At 38.7% G+C, this 18,032-nt stretch overlaps 1 protein-coding gene across 3 annotated transcripts in view; it reads right to left on the bottom strand.

Moving 5' to 3' along the window:
- The window catches only part of APBB1IP (amyloid beta precursor protein binding family B member 1 interacting protein), a 79,395-nt gene that overhangs the window by 57,084 nt on the left and 4,279 nt on the right, over positions 1-18,032 (bottom strand). The window contains exon 2 of one of the 3 annotated variants that reach the window (XM_088160205.1): positions 6,401-6,492. The exons of 1 other annotated variant lie outside the window; for it this stretch is intronic. In XM_088160205.1, coding sequence (XP_088016331.1) covers positions 6,401-6,492 — 92 coding nt within the window. Of the gene's footprint in view, positions 1-3,813; positions 3,911-6,400; positions 6,493-18,032 lie in introns of those variants that run through there. One more of the 3 variants, XM_014882180.2, reaches the window with a different exon arrangement.

Below are 18,032 nucleotides of genomic sequence, written 5' to 3' on the forward strand. Positions count from 1 at the left end.
ATGGCACATGCCATACTTTTACATCCTTTAGATTACAAGCAAACACAGAGTGAAAGTAAAAATGCACTGAGATGTATCCAGTGCAAAACTTCTATCAGATGTGGTTTCTGTTTGCATTTCTAAATGGAGCAGCAGAGAAAAATTTGTTTTGTATATACACTGAATGTTGTTCTTCTAGGATTCATAATGCATATACTCCCCAGAATATTCCTAATACATCTAATGACTGTGGCCCTTATTTATTTGAGCCTAAATTCATAGCATGCTGAATCAATGTTGAACAAGAAGAAACAGAGCTGTGTGCAGGCTGGTGTAGCTCCTGGCAGCAAGAAAATATGAGAGCAATTAGTCAGACACAAATCTAAAGGGTCACTTTATTGGAAGAAAGTCTTTGAAACTAATGACAGGCCTAAACTTTTTGAACTATCATTACCAAACTAGTTTGTGAATTCCCACAGTAAAATTTTAAGTCAGATCAATCATCTGTGCTTCCTTTTCACTCAAAACCCAGAACCAGTACAATAAATTGAAACTGAGGGGTATGAGGAACACAACCTCATATGTGCCGCTGTAGATGCTCAAAAGTCTCCTACAGAAACTTGAGAAGAACATAGCACTCAGTTTCTTTCTTTCACACTACAATATACATCTTCTACACTGGCAGCTCTACTGGTAATATCTAGGGTAGCTATGGATCAATAGGTTGGACAGTAAGGAAATGCCCCAAATGCCTCCCAAATGGCTCCAAGAGCCATGGATCATTCCTAATCATGGAAATATGTATGGTAGCATTTCTATGATACCTGCATCTGACGTGGTTGTCCCAAGCTCTTTTTAGACAATGAAGGGAAAGGAAAACAATTGTAAAGAGCATGATTCATGGCTGCTGTCAAACTGGACCACCAAAGCAAGGTTTAGCAGTATCTGTCTCTTTGCATAAGAGACTGTAAAGATGACTCAGAACCTTGGGTGACTCAAATGCTCATGTCTACAGCTAGATAAGGAGAGTCCTGCCTCTAAAGCCCAAAAAGTGCTTTGGAAGGTCTGCATGGATGCACATTACCATTGTCACTAGAGCCCTTCCAAAGGAAGGCTAAAGCTTCCATATTGCTGCAGGCAAATAAAAGACCTCGTTCTCATTTTCACCCCAGATCAGCACCTGGCATGCAAAGTCATCAGAATAGGTCAGAGTGATCTACAACAAAACAATCAAGATATACTGCAACCAAAGACATTAAAAATAATCTGTGAGAAAGAAAAACCCACGTAGTTTGCAAAGAGAGCAGAAAAGGATAAGGGCCTCGATATCTTAACAACATACAGGAAAACAGATTTCAGCTATATTCCTGTAGAGCTCTGAAACAAAAGCATGTTTTTAAGAAAATCCACGTTCCCAGATCATCTTATCAACGGTCAGATGTCCATGATCTGCAAGAAAGATGGGTCCTCTCTTGCACAAGGCAACCCCTTCTCTGTTTTGCACGAATACTCCAGACTGGTGGTTTTCTCACTCATTTTAGAGGGCCAAAGGGATGCAATAGCTAATCCCTCCATCCACAGGTTGCCCAAGTCCTAGCTCTCCCTTCACCACTTAGGGCAGAGCAAAATAAGAAAACCTTTCTGTCTCTTCTCCCTCTTATTAAGACATTTCTTCTAAAAGTACAATCTTAGTGGGTTGGGTAAATCTTTTTACGTGTAAGAAATCTTGAGACTCAGTGTTAAATTGTTACAACATCCAATAGGCCCATCTGCTCATACTGTCGCCTCTTTTGTGCAAATCATTACCCTACCAAATGTGTTAGTCTCTCTATAAATTACAAATAAGATCAAGATTACACCTGATTTACAGGTACATGAGTTATGGTGTGTGATCTACTAGACATGGCCCAAGTATAGTGACTTTTAATCTGTAAAAAATGAAACTTTGCTGTAATAAATACACTTGATAACAAAATAAAACAGCACTTCAAAAGCATCATACGCTGCCTGAAGATACTGCACACTGATAACCACAAATTCCAGCATGAACAATTAAAACACGATTTACTCAATAATTACATTGAACCATCAGTCATTTTGCCTCCAAACACCAGAACAGTCTGCAATACCCACAGGAGGTATTTAAAAATGAAAGAGAAGACACAGGGAATGATTAAATGCTCCTTTCAGAGAGAGTACATTTTTCCAGTTATGTGTGTTCCCAGATGGACCAGAACTTTCTGAGAATAAAACAAGGACTGCTCAGTTATTTGTAATGCTCCATTGATTCAACCTCCCAAAGACATTTGTATGCCATATTTCAAACCAAATTATCTTCTTTTTTAAGCAATGCTTGCACAAAGCATTAAACACAATTAAATGTAATAGTCTCCTTAGAAAGCTCACAGGGGAAAACAGAACTGAAGAGGTTCATCAAAAAATTAAACATTCTGCTTCAGACATCAAGCTTTAACCAAAATTCATATTCTTTACAAACTTACCAGAAAAAAATACTGTAAATTTAGTAAAGACATGATTAGGAGACTGCACAGGTGGAACAGGCCACTAGTATAGCTCCCAGGAACACTGGGACTCACCTATTTGTCTCTACTGACACAGCTGGAATACATCAAGCCTGACTACATTTACATCACTGTTGTACAGCAGCAGGGTAATTGATTAACAGTAAAATCAACAAATTTCAAATGTGAAATGTGAAATAAGAATGAAGCAGGTTTGGAAGAGATGACAAAACACACATGTCATGTAATTCATAAAGAGGAACTAGAACCAAAGAGGAAAAATTACTGCCAAAATTCTACAAAGTTCTGAGAGGGAGAGACAAACTGGAGCCAAACTATTCACAGCACCAAAGTCATCTCGGGCAGGAAGTCACTTCAAAAAGTTAAGCTGCTAGTTTGGTGGAACCCTTCTTATTTTGTTTCTAGGCTCTATTCCTGCAACAAATTTTTAATGACAGTTAAGACAGGCTGGATCATCTGCTGCCTAAAAGACACTACAGGATGCTTCTTCCCAGTGTGATAATGAATAACTTCTCTTTTTGGGATTGGAAAACCACTCCAAGCTTGTGGAGATTGCATTCCAATTACTTCTCCGTGGTATTCAGCTGACGGTATCATGCGGGATGGACGCGACACGGAGCGTTTTTCCCTACACCACTGGCTAAAGTCACCACCAGCAGAGAGATGTAAACCGTGTTCCTTAGCAGTCTGTACTGGCTGTTTGGCCACAACCGCACCGCTTTCTACGTGCTTGGTTTAAGACTGATTAGCGCCTTTTCACATGGCGCGTTCTCTGTCCGCTTGGTCCGCAGTTTTCTCCCTCCTGCCTTCCCTTCCCTAACGCTGACCCTGAAACGGGGCCCTGCGTCCCTTGGGATCCCCACTGGCCTCGTGAAGCCGCAGGGAAACTGTGGCACCTCTGCCTTTCAATGAACAACCCCCTTGCTTCCCTCGGGGACTGGGCACAGGCAAGGTCTGACCCAACTTAACCCCGCCGAGGAGAACAACCGAGGGGAACAACCATCACCGGGACCGAGCGGTGCCGCGTCAGCCTCCGGGGCCACGCGTGTCGGTGGAAGGTGCCCGTCCCGAGGGGAGCCCGGGTGCGGGGCTGTGTCCCCCAGGGGAGCTCGGGTGCGGGGCTGTGTTGTCCCCTCTGGGGCTCGCACCCCTCTGCCCAGAGCGGGCTCTGCCGCACCTCCCGTCCCGGCTGGGCTGCTCCCGGCGGGGCCCGCACACCGCGCGGGTGTGGGTGCCGGGCTGGGGCCGGGAGCCCTCGGGGGTCCGGTTAATCCCTCCCTGCCCGCTTTACCTTGGCGGGCGGGCGGCGGCTCCGGAGGCTACGAGGAGGCGCGGGGCGGCTCTGCGGGTCACCGGCTCGGCTCGGCGGGGCCCGGCGCTGCCTGAGGGAAGTGGGGCCGCCCCGCCGTGCTCGCAGCACCGCCCCCCGCCCCGGGCCGGGCCCCGCTGCCCTGCCCGCAGCCCTGCCCGCAGCCCCGGGCAAACCCCGGCCGGACCGAGCGGCCCAGCCCGGCCCAGCCCAGCCCACCCCCTGAGCTCCCCTCCTGCCGCCGCTCCCGGCTGGACAGCGCTGCCCGGCGCTCTCCGGTTTCCAGACAGAATTGTGTTTCTTTCCCTGCTCTCTTTAGTGACTACATGCAGCGAACTCCTTTCATGGCATTTTTTTTGCTCACTTCATACTCATGGAAAAAGCTGCCTTGAAGGGTACTTAGATTTTTTTTTTTTTTTCCACGGAGTAGGAATAATTTTTTATAACACGTGGAATTCCATAAAAATTTGGGGAGGAAAAAAATAATCGAGACGTTTCCATCTGAATTTTAGAAAGCAAGAGTCAGAAAAGTCAGTGCCACCTTGGAAGCGTTGATGTCAACAAGTTAAAGGGAGACTTTGAGTACTGTAAGCCGTGTGCAAATAGATCTCTCTCTCGATTTAAAATCTTGTTTTCAGTACCTATCACTTTGCCAAAACAATGCTTTTAGCAGTTTTTTTTCTTCTGTATTTAAAACACTGACAGTAAAGTGTAGTGAAAAAAAGGTGAAGATATCACCATCGCCTCCTTCTGTTGCTTCAGTTTAGAGAAGTCACCAGGTAGTTCAGTTCAATCTTGTGTTTATAGGCAATTTTTAATAAAATTCCAGATTTTGCTCCAAAACTGCCAAGAAATCCCATGTTTCATTCCTTCAACACTGCTGGAGATAAAATAATTATAGCAGAAGGATAGTGGCATTTTAAATTACCACTGTGTTTTGCACAACAAATACGTTTCAATGCTTTGAGGGGTAATTGCTTTGAGAAATTCCAGCTGAGACAGCTCAGCCATATTTAAAAATGCATTTAGGGAATAGCGCATTGTTCTGTTCATGCTATTAAAAACAACCCCAAATTATTTCACTGACAAGCTGACTAAAATTTACCAGAGTCTTTGGTGAGGTCAGAGCTTCATTTTTGTCCAGGCGCATAAAAACACATCTAAATTTGGCAAACAGCATCGGTAAAATCATGCACATAGTTATGAGACAGTTACTAGTTGAGGAACTTGGGAGTCTGAGATTCCATGGATCCTGTATATTGTCTTTGCTGACTTTATTTGCCATTGCTCCTCTTGAATTTTGGTATCATTATGGTGCTAAGGCAAGATGTAATTTCAAAACATTAATTGACAGTTTAAAAACAAAGTATCTCAAAGTCAATTTTAAAATCAGCACTTAGCACAGAACACTCTACACGTATTAAATAAGTAATATTGGATGGTGCATTTCATTGCAGAAAGTACATTTTCATTTCTATATGTGACCTACCAGTAACATGGTCACACCCTGAATACACGAGTGGTTTCACACTTATTTTGTACAAGATATTTGTTACGATAATGCAGAAAACATCTATTCTGCTTGTACAACATAGCCTTTGTTTGCTCCGTCTCTAGATTTGTTCCTGTCCTCTCCAAGTACCCTGAAAAAGGCTGAGAGCTGAATGGCAGCATTTTGCATCTTTCCAAAGCTCACTGGCATTGCCTATAAGAGGAACAGTGGAGATGAGAACAGCACACCTCTAGCAAGCAAAGAGAAAATAACAGAAATCCCAGAAAATCCTGAGTGCTATCTGTGAAGTTTTTGATCTGTGTTCAGGAGCATGAGGATTGTGCTCCAGTGGGATGGGTGGAGGCCATCAAGTGTTCATAAGGAAGAAATGTGGTGAGGGAAATGCTACAGCAGACACAGACTTGATTAACAGTGTGTGTTCTAACATTACAGAGAAACAACTTTTGTGGGAAGAGGCGGTGGAAATAAGTAAATCTTCCTAATTTGTTTTCTGTCAGATGAAATGAATGTGCATCAGAATCATTCCCCTGAATTTCAGCCCTACATTCTGCCTGCTTTCCTCCAGAAGCTTTCCATTTTCTGATGGGAAGAGGAGGCATGCACTCCACCCGGGTTACAGCTGGGCGTTCCTCAGCAATTGCATGACTCAAGGTCTAACACATGCAGTTAGAAATTGTTCTTTTCCTTTTCTTATCACGGGTGAGTAGATCACTGGGTAGATATGCTGTCATTATACACCCTCCACTGAGGAAAAAAGGGGAGAGCTTTACTAACCTCCTCAGTTCTTTTGGATTGCATGCCCTAGTAATGTAAGTTCCTATAAAGCAATAGATAATTTAGAATTAAAGCAGAACATCTGTTTTTGAAAGGGAACAAATAGATATATTTCTAGTGTCAGGAAACCAGCAATTCACTGGGGAAAAAAATTTAACCATAAACGTCTTCCCTTAAATTTTATTAAGATCACTTTATACACTGATAATAATGACCTGACTTTGTAGAGACTGACCTTAATTTTCTCTACAGGGTAAATGAGACACTATGCTAAGATCTTACCTGCTCAGAGTAACGCACGATCAGCCCATTGCCCTCAGTGTTATGAATGGAGAGGGTGCAGATATGTAAAATATTGCCAAGTCTTTGTGCCCCTGGCCAAATTAAAAAGAGGAAAAGAAATCAGTGCATTAATTAGAACTTTTGTCATAGCAAAACACAGAGAATGCAATTGAAAGGGTTGTTTTTTGTGGTTATTCAAACAAAATAACTCAGGTGGAAGAATGGAAGTTTTGATCATAGAAGACAAAGGCATAGATACAAGCTACAAAATAGGATTAAAAATAAGTGTTTAAGGCAAGTGATATTTAAAGGCCGGAGTATCCTCTTTTCAAGCAGTATCATGCAGATACTGAAAATCTTTGATACAATGACTGGATGATCCTCTAGGGTACATCAGATAAGTTCTTTCATCACGACACTGGTTTTCCAGAAAGCTTCAAGAGATTGCAATTAGTGAGAAGTGACTCACATCACCACATCAGACTGTAATGCCAGAGCATTCTGGAAAAATGTTTGGCATCTTCTTATAAGGCCAAAAATAAAAATATATATGGATAAGGAAGTAGCAAGGCTTTATGTTCTTCCAATAAGTATTGATTCGTTTAAGGGTGGGGCTTTTAAAAAATTCATTTTTGATTGTGCAGTTCTGCAGAAGACCTGTAAACCCTAAAACTTCCCTACAAGAAAGCTAGAAAGATCTCATTTAAGAGCTTATATTGAAGAAATTACCAAAAGCTACATTTAAAAAAAATCACAGTAAATCAAATTGAAGTATGACTGCATTGTGTGCAGAAGCTAATTAATAAGAACATCATATAAAGTTCTTTAAAATTATAGCAGTTTAAGAAGCTAAAACTCAGTGTGCTAAAGAGCACCATGATCCTTCTGCCCATCTTCTCTTCCATCCTTTTGAAGGTGTCTTTCAGCAAATCAGAACTGAAAATAAAATTATTTCTCCATTACTCTAAGAGGAAAGTATTGGTTCTTACAGTGAAAAACCAAAACAAATCAAACCAATATCTCAACTTGGATAAAAAGCTGGAAAAGGTGTTTTAATCTGAAAATGTTAGCAATGAAGCTGGCAAATTCAGACTTTTAACTGCAGGAAATTAGAAGTAGTTCTGAAAAGTCTATGATCAAAGTTTAGTTACTAGAATTCTATCCACCATCATAGTTTTAAGATGGATTTCCATTTTTCTTTTTCCTTTGTGTATGGTAGGGCCTTGAATTAGTCAATAGCTTCTATTTTTGCATGTAGAATATGTTTAGGCAACTATTTATATATCCAGGATTTACACTGTTAAAATTTCTCTAAGATCTTGATTAATAAGTCAGAGATTTTTTTGCTGGGCTCAATGAGTTTTAGATCAGAGTCTAAGTTTTCCTGCTCTCACATATAAATATCACAATGTACATCCATATTTCTTCTCACTATTTGTACATAGCAGGTATCTATATATATATCTCTTTCTGTTCCTTGTAGACATCTGTTCAAGTCAGACCCCTTCTTCACTGAGAGCTGAGCATCTAACATAAATTGGACTGAGGCAGGAAAAGCCTGACTAACACATCTCATTTATTAGCTTTATTAATCTTATGATAAATTAGATTTGCTGCACCCTTAAAAGGAAACCTGTATATGTCGTGACATGGAATATTGAAATCTCACCTAATTTGTTCAGAATGATGCTTGTTATTAACTAGAAAATTGTAACCTGAGGGTCTTCATTTGAAAATGTCAGCATTTATTATTAAAATAATTCCTTTAGCTTTACAAAATAGGCTTTTTGATATTGCTCAGAGCAATGTGTGCAAAAGTTAGCCTAATAAGAAGTATAATTTTAACTGAGCATTTGATTTTATTAATGCTGTATGTTAGATTTCACATGTATGACAAACTAAGCATGATATGAGTAAGGTTTTGAAGCTTCTTACTGAAGTGAATATAAGAGGTACTTGAAGACAAAAGAAGAGAGAATTATCCGACTTTATTAATAGAAAGAAATTAATTATGTATTTTACTAATTTAAAGCTGTTCAACCCTTTCCTTACTCACTTCTTTCCTCTGGGATTTATTTCCCTATGCACTTTTCTTTCCTGATTGTTAAAATGTTGCAGGCATGGTTTATACAGGTAGAATGTTCATTTTAAGTTTTGTCAATTCAAAGGTGGGTGTATTAGCTTGTGTGAGAGCAAGCACAGAAATTGGTCCTCTGGTCATACCAGTTTAAACTTTCACCTTTTTAAAATAAAGTTTAAGTGTTCTCCTTTACCTGCTACATGTTGACTGTTTCATTACATTCACATGAATATGAAAACTTCCCCCATTGACTGGAGGTTCTGGGAATGCCTTTGAAATACTAATAGTCTTCTTTTGACAACACAATAGTAGTTGCAAACATCTTCATAATTTTGAGATTTTTTTTTTCTGTTGTTCAGGATTCAAAATAAACTTGTTCCACCCCTGGTACACTTCCCAGACATCCATTATTGTCACAGTGATTGCAGAATTTTTAAAGAGATAATTGCATTTTTAAAGAGATAAAAGCATTTTTTGCTTGTCAGAAAGTATCTCCAAAATCTGAGTATGTATTTATTCTTCTTTCCCTCTCAGCAGGTATTTTTAAGTACAAATGCCAGGTTACATCTTTTTGCATATGCATTTGATTTTCTGTAGCTGCATGTCAGTATTAGGCTGCAAACTTTTCTGCTGTGTTTCTGCCACTTAGAGTATATGTGTAGTGTGTAACATCTGTCCAGATGTAATATGCATATAGGGTGAAGGATAGTATGAGGAAAGCAGCACTATAAACTACCTGTATGGTTTTTTTCTGGTGTGAAGAAGTGCAAAGTAGAGTTTTCGCATAATCACTTGTTTCCGATCTGTGTAAACACTGTCAGCAGGAAACAGGTGGAAACCTTCAGAAACAGTCATCAGAACTATGTTTTACCAGTGAAGCTCCTGATAGCTCCTACAAAACACATTTTAAGTGTGTGGCACTTCTGCTCATAAGGGGGGAAACTAGAAAGCAGAACTTGCTTTTAGACCATGTGGTAAATATGGAAACAACTGTGGGAAACTATTTTTAAGAGTTTCATCTTCTAGCCCCACCTCAAAGGGACATGCATATGAAATTCACAGCTGGAATCTGGCTACACAGTCAATCCTCCCTGGTAGGTCCCAGTGAGCCAGACCAAGTGGTGTCATAGAAGTGCAAATTGGGTCTACGAAAAAGTACATGTCATGCAAAAAATTAAGCCGAAGAGTTTTGTCATACCATGACAGTTTCGACCTGTCTTGCCAACTCAGATTATGTTAAATTTGTGTGAGATACAGGACAATCTTTAGCCAAATAAATACTCTTTAGTTTCCACCCTATCACAATCTTGTCTGATGAATCCTGAGTGAAAAGCTACATGATAGAGTTTAACACATCACAGCAGTGGTCTCACCTTTGCATGGCTGCTGGAACTTGTTTATTTCCATATTGTTCATAAAAATTGCCTCCATAAAATTATAGATTTTCTGAAGGGTAGTATTTACCCTGTTCAGGTAATGTACAGCTGAGCTCTGAATATTACTATTAAGAATTTGGAGACCCTGAGCTTTCTATCTTCTCTTCTTCAGCTTTCCATGGCCTGTAGTTTGTGCTCCTCTATAACCAAATGTCTGTGAGTCAAGCAAGAGTCAAGGTGAGACCCTCCTTCCACTGTGCAAAGAAATTACAATAACCCAGCTGTGGCCACTTGTATCACTTTTGCTCAAAAAGCATCTCACTTGATTCAAAAAAGCATAAGACAAGGAAAGGTTTACTGGGATAGAGCTAGTAATCTGTGTTTTCCAAATGAAGTTGGCAGTATAGTTTTTCCATGGCATACAAGCTGACTATAAGCTCCACTTGAATTTAATACAATCAATAGTGTTTAAAAGAGGAGCTCGACAATAGCATTGTGCTTCCTCTGGTAGCTTTTCTTTTTTTTTAATTTAGGAGAAGGCAGTGAATTCTCACTTCCTCTTTCACTGAATAACTCATGTTTCTACACTGCATTATTGCAATATACAGTTGTATTTTTAGACTGTGGTTATAACTAATATATTAAATGCTGTCATATTTCCCTCATATGATAGCTCGAGTGTCCATTTGTCAACAAAAAATACTCTTGCACAGTGCTACAGCCATCTGCTGACCACAACAGAGCTTTCTGTGAGAATAAGGAAAAAATGAGCTTTGGCTCAGCAACAAATGTTAAAATCATTCAACAGCTTAGGTATTCCAGCCAGAATCACATACTTTACTGGTCTTTCATGTTCCTGAGGATGAGGGCTCCTATGTACTGGCTGTGTCCATGGTGGCATTTTGAAGAATTTGTCACCGGACACATTAAGGCAGGATGTGGCTTTGAGGTAAAATTTTTGAAAAAAATATTTCAAATAATATATCTTGGTTTCGAAGAAACTGTTCCTTCTTTTCTAAAAATGAAATAAGCATGAAAAATCTTTGGCTGATAATGCTTTTCTGAAATCAAGGAGATTACTTTCTCAAACAGACTTAACAAATAACTTCAAGCTCTTAAACAGTTTTGTCCAGGACTTCTTGGATAAGGGGTAGTTTATGGCTGAACTTCAGCAAAGCAGGTGAGGAAGTGCTTGTCCTGTACTCGTGTTCAGTCTACTGTGATTGGTGTTTATGCACTGTGCTTCTTTTTCATGTTGTGGTTTCTAATTCTGCACTCTTTTTTGTCACAGTAACATTAGTTTTCATCTCACATATTACGTCTGAACATAATTCAAATTGTGCACTCTTCACATTTCATTCTTCAATAGTATTTTTGCTCATTTTCAAATTAAATTCCTTGCAGTAGCATTTAGATTATCTCTAGCTGACAGAAACTTTTCTCAGTACAGGTAGATGTAATAGAATACCAAGTATGTGTACTACATTATCCTGGGTTTAAGAAAACCTTTCTCAGAGACTTTTTAGAAGTTTCAGATGTGAAAAGTAAAATGTGAAGACTGTCCTAAATTTTAATAAATGGGCAAAGAAGAGATGAGGGCTTATGAGTCTATAATGAAAGAGAAGTTGTATGGAATATGGAGAGTCCATGAAGGAACTTGAAAAAGCCAGTGTCAGCTAAGGAATGCAGAGACAAAATGATAAAATAAAAGTATTGGACCAAGAAAATTATTTTCAGAGCAAGAAAGAATAAATGAGAAGGGAAAGATGGCATCAGGAAACCATGGATAAGGATATGAAATGAAAGCATTGCTTCAAGCTTTGACGTGTGGAAAGAGCACCTATTTTAGAGGTGCTGCAAGAAAATAATCAGCAATCTCTAGACACAGATGACCTGGGAAGGTCTGAATCAAAAATGATGCCCAGCTTACAGCAGAGAAGGAAAGCATGTGGAAGCAAGTGTTTCCTTAAATCTTCATAGACTCAACTTGAGCTTGGGTTGACAGCTGGATAAAGAGAAAAGTTGAAAAACATACATTGCAAGTGAACCTGGAACATATAAATGTCCATTCCAAGTAAATTCAGCAACTGGCATGCACTGGTTTTTTTTTAAGCAGTCAGTGTTGTCACATACATGGTATGCATTTGATTTGTTTCTTTTGAAGACTGTAAAACTTACTTTGCCTTGGTTGTAAGCTGTTGTAGAAGTAATAAGACTTTCAGAGATCAATGCAGCATCTTCAGTCATAATTTTCTTCTGTATTCAGGTTTTTCTTTTCCGTGCAGAAAGAATTCCATGCATTATGATGCATGCATTCAAAAGGAACACCCAATTTATGTGAAGATACTCCAGAAAAAAAGTCTTCAACATAGATATCTTTGCAAATATGTTCTTGTCTCATGAAGTGAAGATAGTCTTGCTTGAGAATATTATATACCACTTTTCCTCTGCAAGGATCATATGAAATGAAAAGAATAATCCTCTTCAACTAAAATGAAAATTTCCATATGTTTAATCTCTCTTATGAGCTTCTTTTTCTCTAGTAACTGTGCGTCTCACATTCCTTCCTTCTAAAGGAAGCTTTCTCTTTCCCTTAAAGCATATAAAATTGATAATAAAGCAAGGGAGATGAAAGTGAAAGACCTAAACAAGGGTGTGGAAGTCCTGAGCTGGTTTTTCAAGTCTGTGGCTGGATATTTGTAACCATGTTACTAGTGGTATTTAAAACTAACTAAAAATGTCAAAAGAGCTAAATGTCACCTCATATTGTAAAAAGCATTTGGGTCCCATTAGCTCTGTGACTGTGCCTGAATGCCTGGAAGTCTGCACCTTAACTGTGTAAGAATCAAATTATGGGTGAATAAGTTAACTTCTTTAAGTTTCAGATGTGTTCTGAACATCCCTGCACTGGACTGACTGTGACCTTCTCACAGACTCTGGCCAGGTAAGTACCTCAGAGATCTGGACAGGTGATTTAACCACAGCCCCAAAACTCTAATGCAGTTCCTGAAAATACAAGCATGGAATGTAAATGAAACTAATGTAGCACACGAAGAAAGACACAGATCTTTAGCCTGCTCCACAGCTCTTTTCTTTATGGAAACAACTTTTTTTGCCAGGTTAATATTATTTCTAGAAACAGAGGCCAAAGCAAACACTCTTCTTGGACTATCTAATGAAAATCTATCCCGAGTAGAATAAACTCAGTTTGGTCTTGATCAATCAGTGTTTGAAACATTTCCAGTTTGACTATTAATGTGATTTTTGCCAAAATCTTAGGCTTTAAATTTATTTTAGAGCTACATTGTTGAGGAAAAGTCTTTGTAATTGATCCTAGCTTATTTTTGGGATTACTAAAATAAGGTCTTGATGGTGGGCAAATAGCCATACTGAAAAAAAATCCCAAAATGTCTCACAGCTTGGAGCAAAGATCAATGTAAACTGTTTACAAAGGGTATTTGAGAGACCATCAGACACTGGAGCATTATTGAGAAGAGCCTGATGTATTACTGTGCAGATTTCTGCCCTAGGAACCATGAAAGCTAATTTGCTTGTCTTATACAACAAGAGTGTGCTTCCTTTCTCAAGGAGAAAAGTGAATCCTTATTTATAGAAGGGCACAAAGAGAAGCTCATATGGAATATTTGTTTCAAGAGCTTTTATGATTACTAGGAAAACACAGAGCACCTGATTTATATTTGTAGTAGAGCTCCTTCACATGAGGTAAATGAGGATCAAGTCTACAGTATTTAGTAGCTTAAACAGTCTTAATATAGTCATTTTTGCAAGAATGACTCCCCTGTTCTTAAAACTTCAAGGCTGCACATGGAAATGCTCAGATCTAAATTGATAATGCTGCCTCTCTTTGCAGAAACCGTTCACAGCTATGCCCTTTCCTTTGGATATGTCTGAAAAAAATTTTCCTCTACATGAAAAATCTCAGCTGTTCTTGGATGAATGAAGATAAAGAACTGGAAACCTATAAGCACTCATGGTATCACTCCTGTGCTGTTTCTCCCATTGTTGGTCTGGAAAATTAGAAATTGTGGAAGGAAGGAAGGAAGGAAGGAAGGAAGGAAGGAAGGAAGGAAGGAAGGAAGGAAGGAAGGAAGGAAGGAAGGAAGGAAGGAAGGAAGGAAGGAAGGAAGGAAGGAAGGAAGGAATTGTCTTAGTAATTATTACAACTGAAGTTTTCTTCCCATTTTCACCCTGAAGCCAAAAGATGCATTTCTATCTTTCTTGTAGCTCTGCAGTCTGGCTTTTAAAAAATCACACTCTTACAATTTGTGTGCATAAAGATTATCTAGCAGTCTTCTTATTTGTTCTCTTTGGCAGCCTCAAGACTGACTGGTGATGTTTTTCAGCATTAGTGAAATATAGACAACACTCAAGATGTTGTCATTTTCAATGCCAGGTTCAAGTCCCCATTTTTAACATTTTATCCATTTAGTGAATGTATATTTGTCTAAAAAACAAATAGAAACATTATCTTGTTCAGGCCTGGTGTGTCTCTGGTCTGAAATGTCCACAGGAAGATTTCACATAGGTTACATTTCTTTTCTTAATTTTTGGCCAGTGCTTGACATAGTAAATGTTTCTAACTGTTAGACATAAATTGATTAGAAGGAACATTACCGAAAACTTTTCAAAAGATGAAGTATATTATTCCAAACACAGTTGGTTTTGATTTTTTTTTTTAAAGTTTCAAGAAAATTAATCTTAACAGAATCTGTCAACTAAAGCAAAATATAAATAGGACCATCTTGTCCTACTTCCATACTGACAAGTCCGGGCACAGAAGTTTTGGAAGTGAATGTTAGATTTCTTAGTCTGTTGTTTTTTATAATATAAAACAAAATCCTCTACACATACAGTTTGTACTAAGCCAAATATTTTTTGTTTAGAAAAGCAATGTTTTGTGATTTGAAGACTTTCAAAGATAATGAATCCAGTGTTGCACTCATCCAGTTCCTGATTTTGTAGGGTTTGGGGTTTTTTCTGCTTTGATTTTCTGCATGACACCATTTATAGCTGTGGGTGCCTTACCATTCACTCTAGAGAATCCAGGACCTTTTCCTCATTTTTCACTCGTATTAGCTTTAAAAAATATTTTCTTTAACCACCATTTTCCCTTCAGGCTCTTTGATGTTCCAAGAGTAGTTGGTACATTTTAGTCTGACCTACCCCATAATTACATATGTTTACTTTTGCAGGGGCCATAGAGTTTTGATAGGTGGTAAACTGCCCACGATAGCAGCTAAAGTGGATAAGTTAGATATCTTTTGCTGACATCAATTTAAAACACATTATTTATGTCCAGCTGGGGACCCTGCTCCACAATTCTTGGTAACCTGAAAGTACACTAATGTGATGTACCTCAAGCACACATTCTCTCAGCAGATCTTCTGTATGAAGGTACAGGAACACAATAAAGTCTTCCAAAACTTATCTCTACAGCTACTCAAGAGAAATCTTCCCTCATCATTTGCATGCTTTTCCCATTACCATGTACTGGGGCCCTGAGGAAAAAGACAAGATTCTTTGTTAAGGTGCTTTGATCAGGAGAATTTCTGGGCAGCCTGGTGGCCCATATTTAACTACAAGCTTTCAAAGCTGAATGCAAAAATATCCGTCCAGGAGATTCTCTCTAACCAAATATGAAACCATTAACAAGATTTCTGTGCTCATGTGGCATTACTGAAGGAGAGCAGCCAGCAATTAGGGGAACAGAAGGTGACTCAAAGATCATTATTTCAGGAGGCTGAGACTTGTAGCACTGAACTAATGCTGACCAGATAGTCTAGCCAAGTCTGAGATATTTTTATCATTGTGTCATCCAGCTATGAATGCATCTCTTGGAAACACCATTCTGTTGGCATGTTTTCTGTCAGAAGTTGCTGGTTCACTGAGAGTGAAACATTTCATGAAAGCTTATCTCAGTCAGCCTTATAATGGAATACAGATAACTTTTGATAGTCCTCTGCAGGGCGGGTCAGCTGCCAGTTTTCCATTCAGTCAGATCTACTCCTGTGTGATGGCCTCTTCCTTGTCTCAGGGATCCAGGAATACAAGGACCTCCTGGTATTCAGGGCTCCACTGCTCTTGGAAGAAATCGTTGCTTTTTGGAAATGCTGGGGATCTTTGTTTCCCAGATAGCATTGTTAGTGGAATGTCTATTTCCTAGGAAATGTTTTAATAGTTTTCAATCTAAATTGGGACAAATTAAAATTTCAAACTGGCAGGATTTCTCAGAAAATGCAAAGTCTGAGCCCTGACCAATTCAAAGTATTCCTAGTACACTCTAGCTGTAAAATCCTAGACTATGTGAAGTCTGAGAGCCTGAAGGCTTATCCACAGGGCAGATAGAGCTCACTTGAAGGAAGCAGTTGCAACACTGAGCAGGTCTGCAGAGCTGTGTGCAGCCTTGTGAGCCTGTGGGGAGCACATTGACACATTGATATGAGGCAGCAGACTGTTTTGCAGAGAAACTACACTAGGCTGTGGAAACAATGAAATGCTATTAGTTTCAAGCTGTGGTGTATGCATACTCCTGCTCAGTTTTAGTACAATTAAGAACCACATTGTGAAAAGGATCTAGTTTTCTCTCAGCAACTGGGGAAAAATATTTGTATTTCCTGTCTTTGTATTATTTTGACCATAGAAGTAGAAGCAAGCCACAAAATACTAAACTTGTATTACTAGACTAATTTCATCTGCTTTTTTTTTTTGAACTTACACAAAAATTATTTCAGATGATTCCCTAAAATTAATTGGATAACAGGTAATTCTCAAACTTACATAGAAAAGGAGATTCTTCATTTGTTTATAGCTACACTGCAGAATTGTTTCTGCTGCTTCTGTGCAGGTGGGGATTGGCAATATGTGTTTATCTGAGATCTTTGGCATTGATCTTCCCACAGAGAATAGCTCTTCTTTTCTCCAGTTTTCAGTATCCATATGCCAAGGTAACAACTTCTTCTTGGGTGTAACTTAGCAACAGTAAAGTATGTCCTTTGAACTATACTGTTTCCCTTTTTAATTTTTTTTTAATGAAACCCTGAAATGTTGCAGGGGGGTTGTTTTAGCATTGTCATATTCAGTGGAGTTTTTCTATCTTCTCCTTTTGGACAGCTGTGAGTTTCCATTTCCTTCCCCATGCCAATTATCTGTAAAGGAACATCGAATGGAGGCTGACTATCTTGTGAGATTTGATGCTTGTTCTTGGTGGAGGATGTAGCAAAGAGAAGTACTGCTTCAGTGACATGGCTCTCTCCACTGTTCATCTAGTTGTTCAGTCAACTAAGGTATAATTACAGGCTAATTAGTTATCACAAATATCATTGCATGCTATTGTGCATGGCATAAAAATCATTCAAGGAAGGAAGAAACAAAAGTTTGAGGTCTGTCCATTTTGTATTGCAAACTGTTTGTAATGGCTGTTTTAGGCAGAACTTGTCAATCCCTTGACATGCACTATTACCAGTTCAACTATTATTAGTCCATCTATACTTTGATTAGGAATCTAATAATGTTTATGCTGAATAGAATTAATATATTGAAATCCAATGTAGAAATAGAGGCTGAAGATTAGTGGACATTAAAAAGAATTTTTAAACAGGAAACTTAGCAGTTCTGAAAATACTGAAAACACCTTGGGATTTAAATTTGGTAATGTTCAGAAAAACAGTGAAGGATACAAGGTATTGAGCAAAATCAGGGTGTTTCAAATGCTGCCCGATAGCAAGTTAGATACATTCTGGCAGGATTTGTTTCTCCTTAGTTTCTTTTTCCTTCTTAGCTAATGTTCGTGCAAAAATCCCATTAGCTTTAATGGAAAAACTCAAAACTACTCCCATGTTTTTTATGTATTTATTTAACTATCAATCTTTTTTGGGAACCAACATTCACTAAAAATGACAGCAATACTTGGAATTTTAGCCCCAAAAATGTATTGGAAAAAAAACCCAAATAATTGAAAACAACCACACAAAAATACATATTTTGTTCTGGTTTGGGTTTTGATTAAAGAAAAAATGCATATCTGGAAAGGTATGCACTGTAAGCAGTGCTAAGCTAGGCATGTCTGCAAGGCCTGCAGGATCAAATAATTGTTCAACATTGCTATTGTAAAAGATTGTGAAAGGTGGGGAAATAATGTGGGATCTAGGTTTAAGTA

The sequence above is a fragment of the Sturnus vulgaris genome, chromosome 1 (genome assembly GCF_052056855.1).
Source record: "Sturnus vulgaris isolate bStuVul1 chromosome 1, bStuVul1.hap1, whole genome shotgun sequence".
Taxonomy (NCBI): Eukaryota; Metazoa; Chordata; class Aves; order Passeriformes; family Sturnidae; genus Sturnus; species Sturnus vulgaris.